This window comes from Drosophila willistoni (assembly GCF_018902025.1).
Source record: "Drosophila willistoni isolate 14030-0811.24 chromosome 2L unlocalized genomic scaffold, UCI_dwil_1.1 Seg168, whole genome shotgun sequence".
NCBI classification, from domain to species: Eukaryota; Metazoa; Arthropoda; class Insecta; order Diptera; family Drosophilidae; genus Drosophila; species Drosophila willistoni.
The window spans coordinates 7,618,565-7,630,598 of NW_025814047.1; the positions used below are offsets into that span (position 1 = coordinate 7,618,565).

Below are 12,034 nucleotides of genomic sequence, written 5' to 3' on the forward strand. Positions count from 1 at the left end.
TACATACATGTTGTTAATTGACTTTAAAAACATCATTGGTACAATTTTGAATATTATATTTATATATATATGTATATCTCGATCCGTGGGAGCGCATCTGCTGAAGCTCTATGGAAAACCTCGGCCGTCAGGAAGTTTGGATACCCTTGCACGTTACCTTTGCTAATCTTTCCTAACCTGTTGTCAACGTCAATGTGAAAAAAGCTTTTATTTAATAAGTCAAATGGTCGCGAAAGAACAGCATACAATCTAAGGCTGAAGCAATCTGGGGAAGTAGCATTTTATTTCATCGTTTGTTTATAATGACAGCTATAAAATATATGTAGTTATACGATTTTGCTCGGCACAGTCGTTAATATGTATATTAAACTAATCAATAACAAAGTTTTTGATAAAAGTGGCTATATGACATAGTCATCTGATCTTGATAAAATTTGGTACAGCGTGATCGGTCAAGTGGTTTTCTCGCTAGAGTCCTCACCGACTTGAAAAATGCCGTTCTTCAGAAAATCGACTTCAAGTGTTTTACCACTAACCATAGAATACATACATAGATGCGTCAAACTCAAGATTTTTTGATTACAAACGCTAGCCTGAGCCTGGAACCCCAGAGAACTTCGGCAAAATCCGATCAGCGTAGAACCCCAGAGAGCGGCCGCAGCGCGAGTGTAAAACGTGTCGCTACGCATCGAAAATAATTCAGTCCATGATGAAAAAGGTATATAAGTACGGACAGACGGACGGACGGACATGGCGAGATCCACTCGGCTGTAGATGCTGATCAAGAATATATATACTTTATGGGGTCGGAAAAACTTCCTTCTGCCTGTTACATACATTGTAGCGACTTTAATGTACCATTTCACCCTGTGCGGTATAAAAACTTAGAGCTTTAACACAAAAACTAAAAAAACCTGTCGTTCGACTTAAATTTTTAGTGTGTCATATTAAAGGTAATGGAAGTAGCCAAGGAAGTAATGACATACATTGACCACATCTTACAAATAAACATGGTTGAATTTTGATTACATTTGGTGGTTTGCTCGTCTTAGTGTTTGTGTTTGTATTGAACACGAAATTCGTTTCTTCTTTTAAGAGACTAATTTATTATCCACATATACACGTGTACATATATTTTTACAAGCATCTCCGCGAATCGTGAGATCTCCTGGGATTAAAATCGTTTTCACACGGCAATCCCAAAGATATGGTGGATAGAGCTCAGTGTGAATCGGGGATAAGGCTATTTTGCGTGAAGCCAAATTTCCACATCAAAATTTTATAATATTGCACACTTATTGTGCTGTTTTTCATCAGGACTCCCGGAATAAAAACCAAGTTTATACCTACTTTGAAGATTAAACGAAGCAAATCCACGTAATAAAACGGCAGATGTCAGCAAATAAATAGATATAAGTATAGGTAGAAACATTTCCACCAATGTATGTATATATTGGACTTGCTTACTCAACGAGTTAGATAGTCTAAAGTTGGTCGGTCACAACTGCGCACACATTTCTCCTCAATTTAACAGATAAAATGGATCAAGCCATACTCAATTTGATGTTGTCGAATATGGATGGTTCTACAGAAGATTCTTCATCGGAGACCAATTCCGTAAGTATACATCAATATATACGTACGTACATATATGTATACTGACTATATGTAAAACAAAAAAAAAATCTATACTTATAAATTACAGATTATCGATGAATTTGAGTTAATGAACACTCAGAGCAAGGGAAACTGCTGCCAGAAACTAAAATCCATATTGCAGCAGGCAGGCAAGTTGATTAAACTAAAAGATGAGCAAATCGAATCGAAAGATCAGCAAATTGATAATCATGTAAAGACAATATCAACGCTGTCAATAAAATGTCTGGAAATACATAAGCATTATATGGAGAATCAAATGGCCGAAAAGAACAAGGAAGTATCGCAGATTTTGTCAAAGTACCCGGACCAACTAAAGGAGTCGATGGCTCCCTCAAACGAGACCAACGAAGCACTAAATAGCCATGAAACAATAAAAGAACAACTCAGAGATCAATTGGCGGACCAAGCTAAAGCTAGAGAAGATCAACTCAATGCTCTTTTAGAGGAGTCGAATAAAAAAGTTGAGAATCTAATCGCGCAGCTATCAGAAGCCGAAAGTAAACTTAAAGAGGCGAATACATTTTTACAGGAGTCCAACGAGAAAGTAAAGATGCTCGAAATTGAGAAACAGCAAATGGAGAATAAGCTGACATTAAAAATTAACGAGTATGAAATTCTGATAAAAAATAACGAAACAAAAATAAAGAATTCAGATAACAAAGAACACAAATCGATAATTCACGTGACAGGATGGAGATCCCAGAAGGTGACCATTAACAATGATATCGCTGGTCCTAGTTGGATAGTCATAAAACGTTCTGAACGTCAAAGCGGATCACTCAAGAAAACTATTGACGTTGACTCGAGTTGGGTGTACGATCTCACAAAAGATCATCCCCACGAATTATACATTCACTTAGTATATAAGGATGGAACCACTTCATTTGCCCACTATGATGAATTTGCTCTTCATGATTGGAACGGCAGTGTATATAAAATAAAATCGATGGGTGCTCTTAGAACCTCGATGGCGATTGTAGGCGATTTCTGCGGAAAATCTGTTGATAATTTTTGGATCACTTTTGAAAGCGAATGTACTTTAATTTGCACTTTTATGGTAAGACAGAGATTAAAATATCAACTACATAACTGAATAAAACGGTCCGCGCAAAATGTGGATGTCGGTAATAATAATTTTTGAAAATAATTTTCATTTATTTTACTGTATAATAACGGAATATCTAATAGTCATATTAACAAAAACATAAATAGCCATAATTAATCAGTCTCAATTTTTGGAATTTGAAGGAAAATATTGTATTTAAGTTGTTTTTTCTTACCTAATATTGACAAAGAAAACCTGAATGGCGGAAATAAATAATATTCAAATATCAATCAGCAATAAAATAAAACATTCAATTTTTCGGAGCTCAAAAGTCTGGAATGAATCATAAAAATATAAAGTAAAGGTAAATCCAACAGTTTAATTACTACTCTGCGCACATTTTGCGGTCAAGGCCAGAGGCAGTTATTTACGAGATATCATATTCAAAAAGTAGTTAGAACAAATCTCCATGGACCTAAATAATAATAAATGAATTTCAAAAAAAAATTTTTAAAATTCCACTTTTTACTTTGCTATTGCAAAAACAAATCCTTCCACTTTAAATGGCCCACCCTGTATATGTACTTTATTAAGTCGGAAATGCTTCCTTCTGCCTGTTACATACTTTTTTGCAGATCACAACTATTTTTCTGTTTAGACCTTTGTAAATGGGACTTAATATATGTTTTACCATGCCAATCAAAGTCTTTGGGCCCTTAAATCGAAACAGGTTATAATTAATAACAGAAAGCACTGGTCCACAAAGTTTCTTTAATTAGTTTTGATTGCTTTTTGAGTTGAGACAATGTTTAAATTAAGTCATGCCAATTCAATCAGCAGTCATCATACATACATACATGTGTACATATATGCCTTCAGAGTAGTATGTGTACGAACTATGTATTTATTTGCATAATTTCACTTAAAGTGTCAACAAATATGGTAGAGGTTCCTGACACATGCAAATCATATGAAACTTTTGAATGTTTGCTCAGCATTTGACTGCCAGACAGGAGACAGGAGACAGCATCTGCTGGCATGTCCTTTTGGCTTCCTGCAACTGAAATGTTAGCAGTCAAAAGAAGAGAAACCAATTCATATGCAAATATTGTCATTTCGACATGTTTATCTATGAAAACAAATAACAAAAAATTGGTCAATGAGTTAATGGAACTGAGTTTGGATAAGTTTTTAAAAGTGTAATTCACTTAAATTGACCAACTGATTGGCTTGTTGAGCTTGATTGTTACAGCTTATAGGTTCTATAACTGCTGAGGTGGAGAATTATTTCATTAAAACAGACATCGCCTTGCTTAGAACACCTTTGTAGATGGATTTAATTACCGTTGTCGGTTACGAAACGATGCATAAACTATCGAATTGAAAGTGAAAAGCGTCAAACACTGCTCTCATAAGCGGGGACGCAAAGGGGCGTGGCAAAAAATTTATAAATACAAAACGTGCACGTTTACTAAACAAATATACATACTAAACATGGTGTTTCTAGCTAGAATAGTTTTTGAGATAAACGCTTTTTTTAATTTGCGTGGGCGGAAAGGGACGTGACAAAAATTTGAAATAAACTTGATCACTTCACATACTACACGAGTCTACATACCAAATTTGGTGGCTTTTACAGTCTCTGAGATCTAGATGTTCATACGGACAGACGGACGGACGGAAGGACGGACAGACGGACGGACGGAAGGACGGACAGACGGACCTGGCTAGATCCACTCGGTTGTCGATCCTGATCAAGAATATATATAATTTGTGGGGTCGGAAATAGAGATGGGATCGGGAAAGAAAATGCTTCCCGTCCCATCCCGTCCCAAAATCAAATTTGCTTTTCCCATCCCGGTTATCCCGAACGCGGGTCCCGACATTTTCACGAAAATTTTTTTTCATATATGCATATAACTTTATTTATATATTTGTTTTTCCAATAAACTCTTACTTTATATATCCATATTTTTATTTAAAAACAATATTTTTTCAAAATTGTCTCCAATAAGCCGAGTTCTGCTGTCTTCCAAAATTCTACTTGAAGTAGAAAAAACTCTTTCGCTAGTTGCAGAGGATGTCGGAACATTAAAAAGGTTGCCTAGCCAGCATTTGCAATAATGGCAATTCATTGCACTGCTTCCAAAAAGATAATATATCCACATTTTTCTTAAGTTTAACATTCTTAATATAATTACTAATTTCTTCGTCAATATCATCTTCACATGGAAAACACGAAATATTGCACGAGTAATATTTCGTGTTACTAATAAATTGCAGTTAGTTCCCATCCCGCCCAATTCCCATAAAGTTTTCGGGTCCCGCGGGATTCCCGAAAATCCCGATCCCGACGCCTATCTCTAGTCGGAAATGCTCCCTTCTGCCTGTTACATATATTTTGGCGACTTTAATATACCATTTCTCCCTATGGGTGTATGGTATAAAAAAAAAAGCATAACAAAAATTTGTAAGGTGCAAAAAAGTATTAAATATTGTGCATTAAAGGGTCAAAATAATATAAAAATTACCATTTTCGCAAAATTGCTTTTATTTTTTGAATAATTAATTTCGTTACGCTAGATCTGAACTCGCTTCAGAATGCGGCCAAACAAATATTAATTTAGTTACAGAAAAAGAGTTTCTACCATGTAAGAGTATTATTGCCAAGGACTGCAAGGGTATATAAACTTTTTCGTAGCCGAAGTTAGTTTCTTTCATATTTATAACAAATATTAGCATTTAAAAATAAATAAATAAAATTTAAGTCAAAAAATATTGACGGTTTCTTTTTTTTTTAATATTTTCTACGACAGTAATGCTAGAATCTTCTAGTGGCAAAATCTTGCAGTTTTCAGCTCCAATCTTTATTGTCGCCATAATTGTCTATGGGCATACGACATTAGTTTAACGAATATTACCACATTTTTGTTTAAAAAAAATACCATAAATATATTAAAAATCATGTATAATCATCGCAAATGTTTAATTTTATAAGAATTTAAAAACCCAAATGATAATAGAAAAGTGTCACGTTCGTCTGTGACTAAAATTCAATTTAAAAAACTATTATATATTTTCGAATCGAACAAAAATTATAAAAAATGTTTTTGAAATTTGGCAGAATCACAGCTCTTTATACACGTTTGTTAATACTTATACTTAGTTTGGTCATAACCGCCGAAAAAACAAAAAGGCTGAGCTATCGTTTCGATCGGATGCATAATTCAATAAAGTAAGTAAGTCGTCTCGCCGACTTAGGTATACCATACAACAGTAAAACAAATATTTGACACTTATAATAACAAATGCATTTACGTATTTTTAAAAAATTAGTATTTCGCTCACTCAAGCATATGAGCACACTAGCGCCGCCACCAGCCAACGGCCATTTGGCTATTTTTAGTCAGATTTGGATCAAATTTGGTATTTCGCTGGATATTAATATCAAGTGTGACGAACTTGACGGTACAAGGTAGAAAATTAAGGGAGAAAATCGAGTTTTTCTAAACAACGGGAGCGGAAAGGGTATTTATGGTATTTTTTTTAAACAAAAATGTGGTAATATTCGTTAAACTAATGTCGTATGCCCATAGACAATTATGGCGACAATAAAGATTGGAGCTGAAAACTGCAAGATTTTGCCACTAGAAGATTCTAGCATTACTGTCGTAGAAAATATTTAAAAAAAAGAAACCGTCAATATTTTTTGACTTAAATTTTATTTATTTATTTTTAAAATCTTTACACATACATAATGTGCGCATTTACTAAGGAAATATACATTCCAAATATGGTGTCTTTAGTTAGTCTTCAGTTAGAATAGTCTTTAAGTAAAGCACTTTCTTTAAATTGCAGGAGCTGAAAGGGGCTTGGCTAAAATCTGAAATAAGCTCTATCACTTTACATACATACTACAGGAGTCTATATTCCTCACTCTTCTGTTGATCCTGATTAAGAATATATACATACATACAGGGTCCTTCCATTTAAAGTGGAAGGATTTGTTTTTGCAATAGCAAAGTAAAAAGTGGAATTTTAAAAATTTTTTTTTGAAATTCATTTATTATTATTTAGGTCCATGGAGATTTGTTCTAACTACTTTTTGAATATGATATCTCGTAAATAACCACCTCTTGCCTTGACCGCAAAATGTGCCCTTTTTTTTTGGCATTTCGCATCACTTTTCCCAATGTTTCGGCCGATATGGCAGCAATTTCTTGTCGGATATTGTCTTTTGACAATATTGAAATACCAAATTTGATTCAAATCGGATAAAAAATAGCCAAGTTATCCATAGAAGCATTTTTCCATAAGGCCAGAGTTGGTCGTTGGCTGGTGGGGGCGCCAGGGTGCTCGTATGCTTGAGTGAGCGAGATACTAAACTAAGATATGCTTGTAAGAAGCGTGTGAAGATGCATTTGTTTAATAAATTTGAAATATTTGCTTTACTGGTGTATGGTATACCTATGTCGGCGAGACGATTTCCTAAATCATTTTTTTTTTGTTCACATGTTTTTAACATTTTTATTGTCTGCATTTTTAACTATTATTAACTATTATTTTAACTATTATTATTATTTATAATATCAGTTATCCGAATCAGAATCTGAACTTCCACAAACTTGTTATAAGTGGGTCTGAAGGAAGTAGTAATGAATTCATTAAATCCAACATTGTATTTACATGCGAATTTTCGTGTATGCTTGAGCCGAAAATTTCGCAAATTTTTGTTATTTGCTTCCAAAGCTTCTTTCGACATCATGCCAATCGAAAGTGGTACACATTCTATAATTTCGGCTCCGTGAATTACTAATATCTTCGCTGTTGCCATTCATTTGTTTGCTAAAGCTGTCGGCATTAATTGCACAACCTGAAGACATGGAACGCAAAATAACACCAAGTCTTTTTGATCAGGTCATGGTTTAATCCAGTAATTTGAGCGGACAGTTCTGACTTTTCAAAAAACCTTCGAGCAGTATTTCCACTATTCGTGTTGCCAGAACCTTGCATTGGAATATCTACCAATAAATACATTTCGATTCCGAATCTTTCTTGGATGACTGCCTTTTGTTTATCGACTATGCTCTTGTCCAAAGCACGAACTTGCCACTTGGCAAACATTATTTTTAAAGGTCTACAATACCGAGTCGATGCCAGGCGAGGAGTTTTCCAAAGTACTTTGCTTTCCAATTGTAATTGTAGCGGTACTATGCATATGAAAAATATGTGCTCATCTGCCATCTTAAGCTGCAAATTACTGAAGCTCTGCCGGTATGTCGCGTGTCCCGAACTCCCGTCGCAGCCCTATTTAGAAATGAGGCTCAAAGACTTATATTTATTGCCATTATCCGAGATTTGCAATCGATGCAAGATAAGAAATAGATCGACTTTGCTAAGAAAGTGAACCATCACGCAGCTACAAGGGCAGGAAGTGGTGGAAGCAAAACAAAAGAAAATCATTCGAATTTTCTAACTCGGCCTGCCAGATATGCCACCACACATTGAAACTAACAATAGGTATGACAATTAACGTGTTAGGGCCATTTCAATTTGTTAGCCAATTCATTTGACGCTCGAGGTCAATCATTGATATGTATTATACGCTGATTGCTCTTCTCGTTGTCTTATGTCTGTGGGGCTGTGGGAAATAAAATATTGCATTGTTTTGATCATAAGTTCTCATTCCTTCAACTACAATTAGCCAACAGCGAAACGAGCCATGATACACTAGTAGAGGGTACGTAGATGAAATACTTTCTTTAAAATGGCCTATTTATGTACATATATCAATGAATGTATGTATGTATGTAGTTGCATTTAAGGCACTAACGCACTTATCATATAAATATTTAATGTTCAATCAATTAAAACTCACGCCTAAAGTAGCAACCAGCTGAGCTTTTGGGCCTAGTCGGCACCATTTGTACTGTTCCTGGCTGTTGCCTTTGGAGCCTTTTGGGAAATTTCGTGCGTCAATTTCGAATGCAAATCCACTTAATTAAAGCAATTTCAATGCAATTTAACATCTCCAGCATGTGTTTGTCGAATTAAAAATGCATTAACGTTGCCATGGAGTAGCTGGAGCGGTCCTTCAGAGGGCAGAGAAAAGGTAAGAAACATTTGCATTGTTTCTCAAAGTTGCAGCTATAAAGTTTTAGTTGAATTTTCAGTTCCAATTCCTATACATAAATGAGCCTAAAAGTACACACTCTCTCACACACACACACACACACACACCGAGTCAGGTCTCCTAGTAATAAACATTTTATGGGTTGTGTGGGTGTGTGTGTGTGAGAGAGAGAGAAAGACTAAATGTTTATTTATTTAACTGCATTTAAAATAGCATGAAATGCTTTAGGCGACAAACACTTAACGAGCCTGGCTTAGGACTCCAGACACCCTCCCACCTAACTCTCCTCAGGATCTCAAACAGGAGACGAGTGCGCAATCAAAGATGAGGGCAGCGAGAATACTTCAGGTTTTTAAGCATTCGCCATGTCAGCAGCGTAAATATTGAAGCCTTTTTCACTCAGGGCAATGTCAAGAACGCCACACACACCCACTAGCACACACACACACCCATACAAACACCCATCCATCTACACACAAAGAGAGGGAGACAGAGACACATACACTTAGACATGTCGTCATCTAATGGGCTCAAATTTTGAACTAGAAGATGACGGGTTGCAGCAAAGAAAAGTAAAGGACAGCGTAGCAGATGAGAGAAGGAAGGACAACCAGGAAGAGGGTTAGGTCAGAGGGCAACCATTAATGCATTTACTAGTCTTCGTTGTCGTCTCTTCTTCGCTCATCTGTCTCTTCTTCTCCTTTCGCTCGTTCATTTTGTGTTTGCTTAGTCCAAGCAAACGACTTTACAAGTGCCGCAGCTGCAAGGACATGCGAAAAGCTTGGGGTAAAAACTCGAAAATAACACAACGCCTGTACATCACCTCCTTTCTTCCACGACCCCTTACATTCCGCTGCCCTGTCTCTCTCTCTCTCTCTCTCTCTCCGTCTCTCTTTTTGTGGCAGCATGTGTATATGTGTGTGTCTAATTCAAGTGCAAGAAACAAGCAAATTACAAGCATTTTGTGCAATCTGCTTAAGCAAAAATAAACGAGCAGTGCAGCAAGAGAAAGACATGGAAAAAAACGTGGGTAAAGGAAGGGAAGAAGAGGCCAAGCAAATAGTGCAAAGGTTAAGGCTACTTAACGCCAAAGGCCAAAACTGTCCACCTCTCTTTTCCTCTACCCCACTGAGAAATTAAAGTTTACACTTTAATTTTGTTTAACTTTAATGTCAATGTGGAAGAACAAACAAGTTTTAAAAAGGAGTCAAAAACTAAAAAAATATTAATAATTTAACTTATTTCACGTTAAACCTGTTTTTATTTTCTGTTTCATAATTAAGCGTATTTGCAATGTTTATCACTACTTACTAGTTAAAGCAAATTTCTTTTGATTTCTTCAGTTTTGTAACTTTTTTATTAGTATATTATTGTGCCTAAAATATTTTCATTCTATGTAGCTTTTAGAACTCAACTGGCTTAGTAGACATATCAAATTTGGTATGTCTACTGGCTTAGTAGACTTAAAAAAAACAGTACACTAATTAGTCGTACAAATTTCTACCAACCTACCAAATTTTCTTGAAATCGGACTAGAATTATGCAATATACGCGTATTAACGTATTTTACTAGACGGTCGATAAGGTAGAAATTGGTCGTAGGGCAGACCTAAAGTGCTCGTGTTTTTGCAGAGTGGCGATATGTCATACCTATGCTATGAGGCATGTAGAAGCAATTTAATATATGTATATTTGACGAGACGACTTACTTAGTTAATCTGAAACGTTTAACGACTGTGCATATAGTTGCATCGAATCGTAGTTTCAAGAATGGAGTATATAGGAGTCCAAGTGTCAAGTCTGCGATATGAACTTAGGTCAGCTAAGGTCAACGTCATTAGGTTTCACGGAATTAGTGAGTGCCCCTGGCTAGCAAAACGAGCGAACGAACGAACAAAACGGAACAGGGACATCCGTATATTGGACGGCACGGTCGCGTGGACAAATACAAATAAAACGGACAAACAATTAAAAAATGATTAACTACAGCTAATTACGAGCCAAATGTGATAGCTGGAGGTTTTTAGAAAAGAAAGAGAGGCTTCTGATCTGATTACGGGATAAAGAAGATTGTAATCAGAGCAAAGGACTCGACAAACATGCAAAGCATAGTTAGAAATACAGCGTTTTAAAGATAGAGGAATACAATTTCTGGCAGGTCTACGCGGTACTGATAGTTTACCCTATATTACTCGGTTGAAAACTGAATTTTTACACAGAAATCGATCTTCTTAAAAACAACGAGGTGTCTTTTTAGAAGTATTGACAATCTGTGTATCTTGACCATCTGGACAACTAATGTTAAGACACCGTACATGCGGGTAATTAAAGAGAAATCTGCGGCAAATCTAAACGACCGTTCATTCTACTTCTCAGACAATGAACGGTCGTCTAATGAATTAGAAAACTAGTTAAAACTGTCGTGTCTTTGAGAAGTAAGATACATCATGTAAAAAAAAGTTTAAAAAACTATAAAAGTAGGTATATAAAATTGTTTTCACAAGAATAGGTTTAAACATGAGACTGATCCTTTTTGCACACACTGTGCGGGGAATATAGAAGACGCAGAACACGTCCTTTTTGTCTGTCCTATATACTGCTGGACGGGAAGAGCTAAGCCTAGGCATTGGGAGGCCATTTATAGTCAACGACTTTATGGATATCCTACTTAGCTCGCAAAACAATTGGCTAGCTCTTAGCCACATGGCAGCAGTCATCATGCAATCCTTGCATCGCGCTGAACGTCAGCGTAACCAAAACTTCAGTTCTAGGTAAACTCTAGACGAGGCATAAGTGCCATCTTCCCCTCGTGAAGTAGTAATTCAGTGTTGGTTCCGCGAGAGGGATACGGAGCATAGGGTAGGTTTTAGTGCGGTGCGGTGACCACTAACCAAGGTCGATACCAAGTCCCACACTTCGGTTTTCAATGTTTTCCCACCTATTTAAAAAAAAAAAAAAAATCTATTATGGTCTAACAATTTTACATGGATCAGTTTGATCATTCATTTTTTCATTATTGTTCCTTAGTACAACTTACAACACGTATGTATGCAAGTAGGGTAGTTCAATTTTGGTATTATTTGCATAATTAGCATCTTAACACTTCACATTAATAGTGAAAAGGGAGACTCATTTTTTCTTGTTTAAAATTCCATTTACTGAAATTTATCATTGTGTTCTATGTAATTTGCCAATCG

At 35.9% G+C, this 12,034-nt stretch overlaps 1 protein-coding gene across 1 annotated transcript; it reads left to right on the forward strand.

The window, feature by feature from the left end:
* Positions 1-1,470: 1,470 nt before the first annotated feature.
* On the forward strand, positions 1,471-2,912 carry LOC124459860 (protein Hook homolog 1-like). Its single transcript, XM_047009631.1, has 2 exons — positions 1,471-1,617; positions 1,706-2,912. The coding sequence occupies exons 1-2, from the start codon at positions 1,540-1,542 to the stop codon at positions 2,750-2,752; spliced, it is 1,125 nt and encodes a 374-aa protein (XP_046865587.1). The 5' UTR covers positions 1,471-1,539; the 3' UTR covers positions 2,753-2,912.
* Positions 2,913-12,034: the final 9,122 nt, after the last annotated feature.

What these genes read in the sequence shown, in the direction of transcription:
- LOC124459860 (XM_047009631.1), top strand. Translation starts at nt 1,540, where the DNA reads ATGGATCAAGCCATACTCAATTTGATGTTGTCGAATATGGATGGTTCT. An exon ending in CTTCATCGGAGACCAATTCC is followed by an intron (nt 1,618 to 1,705) that starts GTAAGTATACAT and finishes TATAAATTACAG; the next exon opens with ATTATCGATGAATTTGAGTT.